This window comes from Staurois parvus, unplaced genomic scaffold, assembly GCF_062004578.1.
Source record: "Staurois parvus isolate SC_StPar_1 unplaced genomic scaffold, SC_StPar_1.0 ptg000153l, whole genome shotgun sequence".
Taxonomy (NCBI): domain Eukaryota; kingdom Metazoa; phylum Chordata; class Amphibia; order Anura; family Ranidae; genus Staurois; species Staurois parvus.
Window position 1 is genome coordinate 23,521,902 of NW_028317949.1, and position 15,559 is coordinate 23,537,460.

The 15,559-nt window shown below is 38.3% G+C and overlaps 1 protein-coding gene across 2 annotated transcripts in view; it reads right to left on the reverse strand.

Moving 5' to 3' along the window:
* PIGN (phosphatidylinositol glycan anchor biosynthesis class N) overlaps positions 1–15,559 on the reverse strand; it is a 450,907-nt gene that overhangs the window by 315,451 nt on the left and 119,897 nt on the right. For both annotated transcript variants that reach the window (XM_089674856.1, XM_089674855.1), the window contains 2 exons: positions 13,344–13,436; positions 3,303–3,358 (listed from right to left, as the gene is read on the reverse strand). In XM_089674856.1, coding sequence (XP_089530982.1) covers positions 3,303–3,358; positions 13,344–13,436 — 149 coding nt within the window. The remainder of the gene's footprint in view (positions 1–3,302; positions 3,359–13,343; positions 13,437–15,559) is intronic.

Sequence of the window (15,559 nt, forward strand, 5' to 3'; positions counted from 1 at the left end):
GGCTTGGGTAGTTATACTTTTTTCAAAATTAAACTTCATCTACCATTTAACTGCCCATGTTACCATCTTGTAAGGATCTTTCTGTAATATCTCATTATATGACCAAGCTTTTATAATGCTATATAGCTTTGTCATCAGCAAACATGGCTACATTTAAATGAATAACAAGTATACAATGAGAGATGTTTTTTAGTGTATAGGTTATCACCTTGTATAATTTTAAAGATGTTTTCACAGGAAAAATTTGTGTTTGGAGTTTTTCATGACTTTAAAAGAAATAGTAAAAGTGACACTGCATAGCCCTATCCAATAGTAATGTCATTTAAGTACCACATTGGCAGATTGCTGTCATTCAACAGCTGCAGTGCTTTGACAGGAAACCTAAAAACAGATTCAGTTCTTAAAGAACTCAAGGCTACAAAGCAAAGTTAAAAACATTTTTGCACATTTATAGGGTATCTGTATACGTGGCATACATATAGTTTGATGATCAAACACAATGTTGTAGAGCTCCATGAAAAAGTAATTTACATACCCCTGAATTCCCATAATCTGTGCCAGCATAAATATCACATCAAAATTAAGCAGAAAGGCAATGTGCTGGGGTTAGCAGAAATCCCATTCTTGTCCGCTTTCTTTCTATAAATAAACCAGCGATTGTAGAACTAACCAAAGATTACCAAGTTTGCTTGCCATAGACATGGTGATGCCAATTATGCATAATGAATATTAACTGTACCATTTACCGCTGTGAAGGAAACCACATTTGCCAACTATAAACATCCCAGGTATCTCTGTCATGTTGCAATCAAAAGCTAGCCATGCTTTTTGTGAAGTAGTTTGTTTAGCTTTTTTTTTTGTTTAAGCTACACATATTAAAGGTTAACGTGTTACTAAACCCACAGCAATAAAATCAGTCTTTATATGCAGTAAAGCATGCTGGTTATACTCACTGTGGAACCTAGTGGGTTAATCCTATGCATTGTGTAAAAAGGCCATTTGATCCTTTCTTCTCTGCCCCTCTTGTTGAAATGACCACCTGATACAGACTGAATCCGTAGTCACGTGTACATGATCAGTTTGGGGTGTATTGCTAGAGAGGTTTTTTTTTTTTTTTTCTTTGGAGAGTGCATGTGATCAGCTCAGGGCCAATCAGCACTGTCCAGACAGAGGGTCTGGACTTTCACATCCTCCTAGAGCAAAAAGAAAACTCCTCCTACAAGCTTTAACCAGTGCTCTGCTGAAGTCACAAGACTGCTCTAACTGCTGATGAGAAAAGCATATAGCAGTTTATATTTACTAAAATAATTGCACTTCCATGTTCTGTGTACTGTGGGAGACCAGATATAGCGAATGAATGCAGGGTCCTGGGTTAAGTAACACTTTAAGAATACTTTGAAAGCATGTTAGGTATTTTAATACAGTATGGAAACAAAGAAACACAGCGCCTCTAAGTATGTACTGTGAAGGTATTTAATAGAAAGATAAGTAGTAATTCACATCTTAGAATTTAAAAACAGGCTCATGGGTAAGAGACGTCTATAGCCAGAAGTTGTGTGACTGATCCAGAGAGGAGATCGATTGAGTCCGCCAGCAGGTGGTGCTGTGCATGTGCAACATGGATGGTAAGCCTGGTGGAATCTCCACCTTGGAATCTCCAAGGTGTCTGCCAGCAGATGGTGCTGTGCATATGCAGCAGAGATGGTGAAGCCTGGCAGAGTTTTCAAGATGTCTGGGATCAGCACATGTGGCGTCTGACGTCATCAAAGTGCGACGAGTTTCTAAGAATGTGCGGAATGAGAGGAGTCCAGGAGCACTCTTTTATAAGGCAAGCTGATGAAACTCTGATTTAAAGGGGACTCTACAGACTGTAATGTAAGGTGGTTTTCACTCTAGGGATACTGATGTAAGGGAGGATTTTGATGTGAACGTGGCTCTCATCCTGACTGCTACATTCCATATATTATTTTGTTTTTTACTTATTGTGACCCCTGTACTCATTACACATAGATATACAGTACATAGACCTGACCAAGGTGTTCATTTTCTCTACAGTTGCTGGAGTTTAACGGAGTTCTTTTTAAGGTAGGCTCAGTAAGGCGGCCCAGACATTAGCCATTCTTTTTTTCGTTCCACAATGTGTTGAATAAAAAAAAAATTACTTGATTCTCTCATCCACAAATTCAATGTGGATGGTGAATCACTCCCACTGAGGTAATGTGTTCTAACAGCAAAGACTGAGACTTCAATGTCACCAGAATACACTGATCCATGCTGCCAGCTATAGCTGGCGGTGCTAATTGCGCAGAAATTTTCCTAGAGGCTGATTGTACAGAGGTCGATTGGTAGATCGACTTCGGTACAACCAGTCTGCTCTTACATGGATTGAAATTAAACCAGTCACTACTGAAGCAGATGAATTTTGATCCAAGTATGGCCACCTAGGGCAAAAATAGCCTTTTTGTGTGCATAAAAACATACAGTGTAGTATAGGTGTGCACTGTATACAGCAGGCACAGATTCTGTTCTATCCCTTTTTAAGATTCTCCCACTGGCCAGCCACATTAAGTATTTCTCTGTTCTTTTCTAGGGTGCCCCATGTCTTTCATGATCACAGTCTTGCTCACATTTTCTCATCCTGTTTTGATTTTTTTATTATAAAGCCAGTCGGATTACTTGTTACGAGTATTGTTAATATTGTCAATGTTTACATATTGTTTATACTGTTTAGAGGCTAAGTTCACCTTTAAAAACATATATGTCCTGTGCACTGCTGACCCCTGTACACTGCCATACTGACCCCTGTACACTCTCCTGCTGACCAACCGTCCTCTGCCCTGCTGACCCCCTGTACGCTGACCTACAAACTGCTGACCCCTACAATACACTACCATACTGACTCCTGCCCTCCACCCTGCTAACCACCCGTCCTCTGCCCTGCTGATCCCCTGCACACTGCCCTACAAACTGCGGATCCCAGCCCTTTGCTCTGATAAATCCTGTCCTCTGCCCTGCTGACCCTCAGTATACTCCACTACGGATTCCTGTTTTTGTGCACTGCCCTTCTGACCTCCTATACTCTTCCCCTCTGATATTTTTTACTACACCCCATATCAGACTGGCTAGATCCGGCCCTGTCGTCATCACAGACAAAAACCAGTTTTGACAATACTTTGTCTGTCTGGACTGCATTGTATTCAGAGATACATGTCTGCAAATGAACATGGAACAGCAAGCCAAGAAAATAACTAAACAGATTTTCTGGCATTTTTTAACTATTGCATATATAATAGTTTGCTTACCTAAATGGTGAAAACAAGAACGAAATAGTGGTTTCTTTTTTCTGTGCCATCTTGACCTGCAAAATGTATTTTTTCAGTTTATTTTTAGATACAAAGGGTAGATGTTAATCTCACAAGCAGCATTTTTTACTGGGAACCTTTCATCAGATATAGTAAATTAGAAATAATAAAAAAAGGTTCATTATTTTAGGAGAGAGGAGTGATCAATAGTGGTTGTACTTAAAATAAAATGCTTACCTTGATAATAAAAGAAATAAAGAATACATTTGGATGTTGGCTCTCTACATGATCATTGTCTTTAAACAAATTATGCAGAAACAGGGATGGTGGGCAGATTTATAATAACAACTCAATGTTTGGCTTTCCTACTCCTCTTAGCCTAGAGATGCGTGCTTCTTCTTTCTTCCCCCATGAAAAACACACAATGTGCACAGCACCCCATGAGGCTGGAGGACTAACTGCCTGACCCCAGAGGCATAGTTTCTAAGTGCATACTTGTCAATTCACCTAGGAAACTTGGGTGACATTAGGTTTTGAGGATCCTCCTAAAATAACAGTCAGTATGTGCTTTCCATACGTTTTAAAAGAAAGGTAAGCCTAAGTAATCTGAGTTACTCTATTATGTTTGAGATCTTAACAAATATGTTTTAAAGCAGTGTAGAGTTGAAAAAGAGGGATGCTTTTTATAGTTACAGTAGAATTATAGAGTAAGGGAGGGTTATATAAACTCCTGTCGTTATTTTTGTTTTTCCATCTGTGTCCCATTGGGGAGAGTGATTTCCCTTCACTTCCTGTCCCACAGCCAAAATAGGAAGGGAGGGGAAATCTCTCCACAGTGAGGGAATACCAGGGTGACACCAGAACTAGTATTGCCATTGGAAGATTTTCCCCCTGTTCTGGTATCAATCTAAAATTTAGGATTTTCATTTACTTTCAATGACAATGGACAAATAGAGATGGTAAATCTCTCTAAAAAAATGGCAGATAATCTAATCCCTCTCCATTCTATCCAAAACTTAAAAAAAAAAACATATTTTAGAAACATTTCCCACCCTGTCGCATCCTCTACTAGCCTGCTACAACAACGTTTACCTGCAGACAGTCTGTCCTCTTCTTCCTGCCTGGAGAATGATCCATCTCCTGCCCCATAGACGTTCATGGAGTTCACATGCACATGCTCAGGTTGCAGAATCCAGTTACGGTTTTTAGTGCCAGTACTGCTGATCTCTTCTAAACTGCAATGATCCCCACACATTCCAGCAATCAGCTCCTGGCACAGAAATTCTCCCATCACTAATAATTTATCTACAGCTCTCTTCAGCAGATCATGTGACATTTTAAAGAGTAGCAAATAAGCTATTTGTGCTGGTATGTGATTGCCGGTATCTGCAGAGAGATATCAGAGGGGAGATGAACAGCATTACCACTAAATGCTGGACCACTCTAGGGGTAATGTAGAACTATTTTTGCTTTGTCCCAAAGACACTACTGCACACGTGAGGTAGCATCAACATTTGATAAATGTGTTTGGTTTTGGATAGAGTGCAGATGGATTAGAACACCTGTCAAGTTCTTACTGCTGTCTATGCTCTTGTTAGGGAGATTCATCCTCTATTTGTTCTGTTTACCAATATTACCGAGAGTGAACTTACCGTTCAGAACCGTTCGTACCGTACAGAATCCAAAAACTTTTTGGGTTGTCACCAGAACAGGAAAAATTTTAAATCTTCCAATGGGGATACACGTTTTGGTGACCCTGGTGAAAACCAGGGATTCTCTCACTTTAGAAAATTTCCCCCTCAATTTCTGTTTTGGCTATGGGACAAGAAGTGAAGGGAAATCTCAATTTCAAGATTATTATTAATGTTGTACATAGCAGGGGGGTATAAAATGTACCTACCCAGGGTGTCATATATGCCAGGTACACCATACTATTTATAATGTACAGTTTAGTGATCATGCATAATAACTTTTAGCAGGATCAAAACTTGGCTCACTGAAGGCCAAGAACTGCTGATCGCTCAGTTCTCAGCCTTCAGTGAGCAGAGAGCAGTGACTGTCAGTCACTAGCTCTCTACTCTGCCCCTCCAACGCTCACTGGAATACTGGGCTGTGGAGGGGCAGGAGAGGCTGGCTCAGGCTCTCAGCGGCTCACTTAGAGGATGAGCCAGGTCCAGGCATCTGGATGGATCCTGACCATATGGTCGGGATCTTTGCAGAGCATGGACTGGCTCTGTGAAGTCATCCGACATTGGGCTTTAGAACAAACTGCACTTTTGTTATTCCCAAGGGAAGTACATCCAAAAAAGCTTTGGCTATATTTCTCCTTTACTCAGCAAGGAGGACCGATGTAATATATTGCATTCAAATAAAATAAACATTCTCAATTTACACATATTTACAAATGTCCCAATATTGGTGTGCTTATACTATATTGGAATTGGAATTGGACTGCACAATAAAGAGGGGTCCTAAAGCTTTTGTACAGCTTCCACATATATTTGTAAAAGTATGCAGCTTAAATCAGAAACTGATTAGACAAGCCCTTTTTGGCTCAGAGTACTGAATTCTGCATTTTTGTACTGTACCATGCCCTTGGTATATTACTCACCCGACTGTGCACTGCCCCTGCTAGGTTCAAACTTAACAGCTGCCTGTAGTAGATGAGCCTGTGTTTCAAAAGGATGTTACCTTTTAATTTTTGGAAACATCAGTACACACCACCTCCATAGCAACTGGTATCTGCTACAACACACACTAGCACTGCGATCTCCAGCTTGGCTCACACCACCGATTCCCCTCTGCTACTGGCTGAAAGAATGTGGCAGCATCTGGAGCTGCAATTGAAAACTACTCAGTGCAGGTATCACTGCACCTTCAAACTTCCCATATAATCACTCTCACCACCACAGCTGATCCCCTTCCTCCTTCCCCCCATGCTCTCGCTAAGTCCCTTGCATGTTCTCACTTCACTCACCACTGCAACAATGTCAGCCTCTGCTCTCGCCACCACTGTACCAATGTGCACTTCTACATACACCACCACTGCAGTGACATGCCCTTCTGTATTCAGCACATTAAACAATCAAGCACACTTTTGCTATTGAATTTATGTGATGTAAGAGAGAACATATGTATAATTACTTTTAGCTAAGAACGGACTGGCTCCTCATGCTTCTACTTCCTCTCACACTCAAGCCCTGCTGAATAGACTGCAGGCTGTTTTCCCAATGGTGAATGATAAGGCATAAGAGTTTTGACACAAGCTGGTCTTTATAAATATTCCTAAAAGAGAAGTTCAGGAATACAAAAATAAAAGCAATTATGCTCACCTAGATGACTGCAACACTGATCCCAGCTGCAGCTGTCCCCTGATGCTTCCGCATCAAGAACTGAGTGATGAAAGACCACTGATTGCTCAGCTCTCAGGATTCAGTCTGAAAAGAGCAGGTGACTGTCAGTCACCTGCTCTCTGCTTTGCCCTTCCAGCACTCACTGGAGTGCCGGGCTGTGGAGGGGGCGGGAGTGGCTGGCTTAGGCTCTCAGCAGTTTTCTGAAAGGTTGAGCCAGCTATCGTTCAAAATATATATTGGTGGTTCATAACTTTAAAGTTACCTGAAAAAAAATCACAAAGTTGGCTAAAAATGGCTGAAAATGGGTCACACTCCTATGATCCATAGGTGACATAGGCCAAAATAGCTTTATCCATACTTCTTTAAGTTGTATGGTCTGGAAAGGAACATAGAAAAATGAACTGCCTTGAAATCCTTCCCAATATTCACCTCAGGAGGAGAGCTGAGTTCTAAAAGAAGCCCCCTGATTTCTTCTTCCCCAGAGGTATAAATTACCCTTGCCTGGACAGCATCCACAGTCAAGCCCATATATGCCAATGTACAAAAATGTAAAAAACTAATAGCGCCAATAGACAAAGAGTGATAAAGTCCCAAGCAAGAAGCTGCAGTCTCTGTATGGTAGGCCCAGATGTACTGCATGCAATTCTATAATGGCAGCAGCCTTTCTAACAGGGTATTGGATATCTCTGTGCTCTAAAACAAAAAACAAACAGAAGGCGCCGCCATCTAAGTGTATCAATTTGATAAAAACAAGTAAAACTCTTTACTTGTTTTTAATTAAATTGATACACTTAGATAATGGTGCCTTCTGTCTGTTTATTTTTCCAGATATGCCAATCACTGAGCTGGCATCAGTACCGATTTCTGGAGACTGAATTCAGCTACACCTATCCAGGGTGCATACTGTGAGAGTTGCGCTGTGCACGGAAGCTGAAGAATTTGCAACCTGAGTAGAAGATTATCCAGGTATCCCAAAATAGGCCCTTTCTGGACCTTCAGAAGGCCTACTATTGCGTCTGAGACTCTTGAGAATATTCAGACTGTGAACAGACCTACGGTAAGGGCCCTGCATTGGAAATGCCAGTCCTCTACTGCGAATCCCAAGAACTTTTGGCGAGGAGGAAAAAACTGGGAAATGTAGGCAGCATCCTTATGTCCACTGATGCTAAAAAAGTCCTGGCTAGAGCAAGGCAAATACCATATGCAATGATTCCTTCTTCTGGGGAAGGGGCAATGGGGTACTTTGCTTTGGAGTTTAATACCACTTTAAACTTTAAGTATAGTTTTATTTGCAAGTTTGCAATAAACTGCAAACTGTTTTATGACATTGTGGATGAATGACAGTAATACAAAGAAGCACTGAATTAGTGAGTTAGCAGCACATTCAAGCTCCAAGGATTAGCTTAAGGTTGCCTTTCATCCCTATTTGCCAGAGAGGAGTCTATCCCTGGCAAACAAAATGACCACAGTGGTGAAGTCCTCTGTGTTTATTCCCCTAAATCTCAATTTTGCAGCTGCTGGCTTCTGTCCCCACCGCTGCCTTTCAGACCTGCAGCTCTCAGTCATGGGGGACTTTCTGAGCACTTCCCTCAGCTCTTTGCTACAGGTCTAACAGGCGAGGAGTAGGCTGGAGTGTGGGGACAGAAGCTGGCAGTTGCAGATGAAACAAAAGAAGGCAGTGCTAAAGTGCATTTATACACTTGCCTGGCCACCATTTAAACTGTGGAAAGCTGGTATTTAAAGATTTGTAGGAATATGGTAAATGATCTGTGATATTCTGGAATAGTATGGATATACTGTCATTTACTATGATAACACAACACACAATGTGTGATAGATATATGAACACAAGGAGATTTGGTACAGTCTGCTCTTTGTGCATTACACACCTCTGAACCCTACACTTTGTGCATGCACACTCCTGACCCATACAGTTACTTTTGCCCCAATGCAGAGTTGGCTCAAGTTTTATTTACTCCCATCCTGCTGTTACCGCAATTTGGTAACACCCACAATCCGAAATGGTGCACTTCGAATGCAACATCATTTATCGAAGGACAAAACCCTAAGGAGGTTTGTGTTTATATCTCAAATGTCTGCCTCTTGTTCCAAACGTCTGCGACCAATTGTTTCAAGGTGTGTAAAAAATGGAAGTGTGATCTTGTGGGTGTGGCTACAAATATGGACTTGGTATTGTGAGTGTGGTTAAAAGTTGGCAGTCAAGTAATAGAGACTTGAAGGACAGAAGGAGATAATATTCTTGAGAAAATATATAGTCTAATAGAGGTAGTTGAATGGTAATTTATTGGAAACCTGGATTAAGGGTTCCATTTTCTTTTTTCTCTTCTCCTTCCCTCTCTCCTGGATTCCTCTTCCTACATGTAATGTGGGGGGATGGAGATTCAGATGATTGGGGAGAGGAATGGGGGGATAGAGGGATGGAGGTTTCAAAGGTACAGCATAGGCAGGATAAATGGAGGCCAACACACCCCTGGACACACACTCTAAAAGGGTGGGAGGGGTGGAGGGAGGCGTACATAGACAGAGACTTACCCCAATTGGAGGGATCAAGGATGGGTAATATCCCACAACAGATCCTCAGGCTGCAAACGAGCCATAGGTTTTCTAGGGGTGGGGAGGCAGAGGGGGGATGAGGGGAAGGGGGAGAGGATGGGCAGTGGGAGGAGAGTGGGGAGGGAAGGGTTGGGGGAAGGGGGTGAGAAAGTAGAAGAATTTGTCTAGTAGTTTTTTGCTGGGTTAGATGTATCATATTAAGATCTATACCTAGGTGGATTGGAAAAAAAGCAGGAGGAATAAAAAAAGGATGGAGGATGGGAAGGTAGTTAATTTTATAACTTACAACATAAAAGGATTAAACTCTCCGGTAAAAAGACATAAGATCCTAAAGGAAATACATCAATGTTCGATGGACGTACCTATCTCATGATACAAGAATTAGGTTACAATCTAAAAACTACTCAGTTTCGTATTATGCTGACTCGCCAATAAAATGAGCTAAGGGGGTAGCTATTGGAATGGCAAAAAAACGTAAGATTTACTATAGAAGACAGAATGGTGGACCCTGATGGACAATTTTGTTTTTTGAGGGGGAAATTATATGAAATGGAATACACACTCGCAAATATTTACAGTCCAAACAAGAACCAAATCATGTTTTTAGAGGATACATTAAGGAAATGTATGGATTTTAAGAAAGGTAAATTGATTGTAGCAGGGGACCTTAACTTCTGCATGAATTCTAAGTTGGATACATCACCGCATGTACAGAGGGATGGAGGAAGATGTTTAAGGCAAATAAAAAATAAATTACACCAATATCAATTGGTAGATGCATGGAGAATAAAACATTTTGGGGTAAAGGATTATACGTTCTATTCCTCAGTACATGCGACATATTCTAGATTGGATTACATAATGATAGAACACAGACTATTGGAATCATTGATTAAATCCAGTATTGAGGTTACATCATTATCAGATCATGCATCGGTTACAATGAGACTGAAAGTGGGGAAGGAACATACTAAAATGTATGCATGGAAATGAAATGAAACACTAATACAAGATCAGGAGATGGAAGTAAGAATATAAAAAGAAATAGAGCAATATTTTCTAATAAATGAAATGGAAGTAGTTTCAAGTGCTACGATTTGGGAAGCCCATAAGGCGTATATTAGAGGTATCCTAATTTCCATAGGGGCAGAAAAAAAGAAAAAATTTGGGCAAAAGATAAAAACAATAATAGAGGAATTATATGAATTGGAGCAAATATATATATATTAAAAAAAAAAAGAAATCAACAAATTATATAGAAAATATTAGAGATAAAAAAAGAGAACTAGTATATTCAACTAAATTAATTGTAAGTGTATTTCAAAAATATTATAGCTCCCTTTAACCTCAAAGAATTCAAGATAATTGGAGGAGACTAGAAATAAAAAAATCCAGACATATCTACAGAATACGGCATTACTTAAATTAAAAGAAAAAAGACTGGCAATGTTAGATAAACCAATAACACAAGAAGAGGTATCTGAAGCTCTTAGGAGCACACAAGCAGGGAAAAGCCTGGGGCCAGATGGATATACTGTAAGATATTATAGGAGGTTTAAAGAACAACTAGTCCCGAAAATGTGTGCGTATATGAATGCAGTAGGAGAGGAAATGCAAATAAGGAAAGAATCTTTGCTGGCACATATAACAATCATTCCTAAAGAAGGTAAAGATCTATCTCAATGTGCCAGCTCTAGACCAATAGCATTATTGAATATAGATATAAAACTGTATGCAAAGTTATTGCCAATAGGATGAAAGATTTAATGCCTTAATGGATTCATATAGATCAAGTAGCATTCATACTGGGAAGAGAAGGTAGAGACAATGGTCTGAAGTCACTACTAGTTCTACAGAAAAGTAAGAAAGATAAATTCCCAGTTTTACTTCTGCCCATAGACGTTGAAAGTGTTTGACAGGGTGGACTGGAAGTTTATCATGAGTACTTTAGAAGCGATATGACTGGGGCCAAAAATTAAGTGGATAAAAGCTCTATATAGCAATCCTTCTGAAGCGGTGAAAGTCAATGGCTCATTGTCAGATCCCTTTGATATGTACAATGGAACAATACAAGGATGCCCACTTTCACTGCTTTTATTTTTATTTAACCCTTGTTAGCAACGATATGGCAGAGTGTAGATATAAAGGGGTTACAAATTGGAGAACTAGAACATAAAGTGGCAGCGTATTCAGATTATATGTTTATTTATGTAGGGAACATTACCAAACCTCATGAGAATATTAAAACATTATGGAGAATTATCAAATTTTAAAATCAATCTCTCCAAATCAGAGATATTGTATATTATTTAATGAAAGCAGAAAGACAGTCTCTACAAGAAAAGTTTCGATTTACCTGGAGGGATAAAGAACTTAATTACTTGGGAGTAAAGTTGACTCCGTTAATTAGGAATATATACCAGACAAACTATATACCATTATTAAATGAGATTAAGGACGAGCTGAGGAAGATTTCAAAAATATCACTTTCTTGGATAGGACGAATAAATATAGTGAAGATGGTGATAGTGCCTAAGGTCCTGTATAAATTCCAAATGTTACCAATATATTTGCTACAAACATATTTTAGGGTCCTAAAAAGAATGATAATGAAATATGAAGTATTATGTAAAGACAAAATAAGTGGGGGTTTAAATGTGCCGGACTTTAAAAGATATCATTTTGCAGTATTCTCACGAATAATGGTTTGGGTATATAATGCTTGGGGGAAAAGTTGGGTGGGGATTGAACAAACGTTAAGTGAAGCACAATTAAATAAAATTATTAGGGGTTCCACAACAATATCGATTGTTTTCAGAAAACGCTACCATGTTAAGAAGAACTGTACTTAACGTATGGGATTTAATTGACAAACAAAATGAATGGGGGTTTAATTCACCATTAATACCACTAAAAGGAACAAATTTTTTTTTGCCGGGCAAAATTACTTTAGTAGGGACGTGGATTAAAGATAGGAATGTAAGATTAAAGGATATTACGAGCAATGGAGAAATATGCACATTTCATGAGTTGAAACAAAAAAAGGACACGTTTTACGTACTTGATGATTGGCGATATCGACAATTAAAGCATTTTGTCACATCTCTCCCACAACCACTGAGGGGGGGGTTAAAAATATGTACCCATTTGAGCAATTGTTAAACTCAAATGGAACACAAAAACATGGTACCTCCCGTATTTATAAGATACTATGATATCTGATTCGGCTATACCAGCATTCATGGGAAAATTAGATGGGACTGCAGTTGAGTGAACAACAGAGAAGCAAAATACTTAAAACCATACATGGGGCAGTAGATATGAATACTGTAGAGATGAACTATAACTTACTGACAAGATGGTATATTACACCTATTAGAGCACATAAACAACATCCAGAGATTTCTATGTATTGTTAGAGGACATGTGGGATGGTGGGTACAATAACACACATATGGTGGGAATGTCCCAGAATACAGGAATTCTGGCAGGAGATAATACAACAAATAGGCGAGATTATGGGGGAAAGCATACTGACAGACCCGTGGGTGTGCCTTTTTTATAATACAGACTTAACAATGAAACAATATAAAAACACAATGACACTGCCCTAAATTAACGCAGCAAAAGGGCTGATCCCAAAATTTTGGAAGGCCCAAGAGACCCCAAGAATAAAAGATTGGATAAAAGAGTAGAATTTATATACAAGAATGAAGAACTATATTTTAGTGCAGAAGATAAAATGGATATATTTTGAAAGATCTTGGAAAAGTGGGGGGATTTAAAATTTCACAGAGATTCGTAGAACTGATGGAATAGAAGGGAAAGGGAAAATATAGGATAGAGGAGTAAAGAGTAAAAGTGGACATAATGAGAAGAGGATACATTGAAGCTAGAAGATAATAGAAGAGGTGAGAAGAAACTACTAGAAAGGAAAAAAAATAGAAATCGAAATGTGGGGGTAGTAATGGGTGTTATCTGTAAACAACAAAAAAATCATTCTTAATGGGTAAAATGAAAGATAATAAAATCTTTTTTTCCAAATTTGTTCTCAGAGCAACAGTATCAAACTCATTAGGTGCCTAACCAAAAAAAAAAAAGAATAAGTGCTTACCTTGAACTGCTCCAGAATCTGAAGAGCATTCGTAAGCATACTCTCTGCTTTAAAAAGACTGCTGCTGTTAAGATACTCCACAGGCAAAATACCCTAGGAGCAAAAACACAAGAGAACAATGTGAGCCAAGTTCACTTCATTAATCACACTACTTAGACAGTAAAACAACCAGCATGATTTTCCACTAAAGCCAAACGGGGAAGAGAGATGAGATGTATAACATCAAATGCATGAATCAGGCTTTCACGAGAAGCACATCAATAGCCAGTTATTGTACATTCATAAATTTTCTTGTTTTTCACAGCTTTCTCCATGGTAAAAAAAATAAAAATTATAACCTTTTTCTAAAAAAGTGGTGAGCAACTGCAATAAATCAATGGACAAAAGCAAAATTTTATCTTATAATGACTGGTCAAAGAGGATCATCAGATGTGCAAGTATGATCTGGCCACCTTTTCAGGTGTCAGGCGGCCTTGTATTATAGGAAATAATTATAACACAAAACAAATAATTGAATAATTAAATCATTTAATTAAAGGAAATAATTAAAACACAAAACAAGGCAATTTTTAAAAGTGGCTGCGTGAATGTTTGTCACATTTGTACAGCACATTTTTTTATACATAGACACCCAAGAGTAATAGGAACATAAATGGTGCAACTTTTTGTTTTGTTTTTTTGCTAGGTGCCTGTCACAAATTCAGAAGCACACTAAACCAGGGTTATCCTTGGTTTATTTTCCATCCCTGTAAATTAAATCATTTATCAATATTTTATCAATGTTTAAACATGTATCTTTTTTTAAAAAAATGCTCCTTTTTATCATTTCTAAATACATGTGGTTTGTGTATAGGGTTATAGCTGCAATTTGCAGAAAAATGCTGTGATACTGTTTGATAAGGCAGCACAGAGACAGTACATAATTCAATCTTAATAGCACAAAACAATACAATCTGTGTGTGTCTAAAGGTGTAATTGTTTGTATCTCAAGGGTGATGATTATAGTGAAAATGTTCAGATCTGTATCTGGAAAAAACATCACCAAAAAATATGAAATAGAAAAAGAAAAAATCAAAAACTAATTTTAAATAAACTTTTCAGCAGCAACTCAAAATGTGCAATCACTGGCTATACACTATAGTTTTTCATTTAAGGCACTGATGCTGACATTCAAACAACAAATGGGCAATATAAATGTGCTATAGACAACTGCAACAGATGACCTTCAAACACAGAGTTTGAACTGAAAAGTCAAGCAGACTTTCTTGACATAGTAAAGATTAGGCATATGCAGTTGTTCACTGGATGTGTTACATTTACGATCTCTGTATGTCAAAAGTAAAGATGGCCAAGTTAGTTGCTACTTTAAATCTACTCATACAGAAAGCCATTTCTGCTCGTTCTTTTTGTACACATTTAATGAGCTCTCAGTAGTAGTAACTTCTGTTAGAATGGATAGATAACAAAAAAATGGCAGGCTGGAATAAAATGTCTAAGTGATCTAATCCTGCATATGAAAGATATTTTATGCACCTGGTTACACCAGTTGCACTGTACATTATACTGGATTATTATAACATGGTGTCACAAAAGCTTTTCTATGTTTTGGAATAAGTAAATACTGTATTTAGTTCCACCTTCATGTGATGTTGAAGTAACAGCTAACAGCACAAGATTTATACATGTTAACATAACTAGATCCAAATGCAAGCTTATTACCACTTGTTAATTAGGGACATGAAACATGAAAGATTATATATATATATATATATATATATATATATATATATATATATATATATACACACACACACACACACACACACATATATATACACACACACACATATATACACACACACACACACACACATATATATATATATATATATATATATATATACACACACATACACACATGCATACACAACCATGGCCAAAAATATTGGCACCCCTGCATTTCTGTCAGATAATGAACTTCGCTCAGAAAATTGTTGCAATCACAAATGTTTAGGCATTCTCATGTTTATTTCTTTTGTTTGTATTGAAATGACACAAAAAAAGTAGAGAAACAAGAAGCTAAATCTGACACATTCCATGCAAAACCCCAAAAATGGACTGAACAAAATTATTGCCAGCTTCTCAAAATTGTAAGAAATAATTGCATTCCAAGTTTGTGATGCTCCTGTAATTTGTAATTAAACTCACCTGTAGCA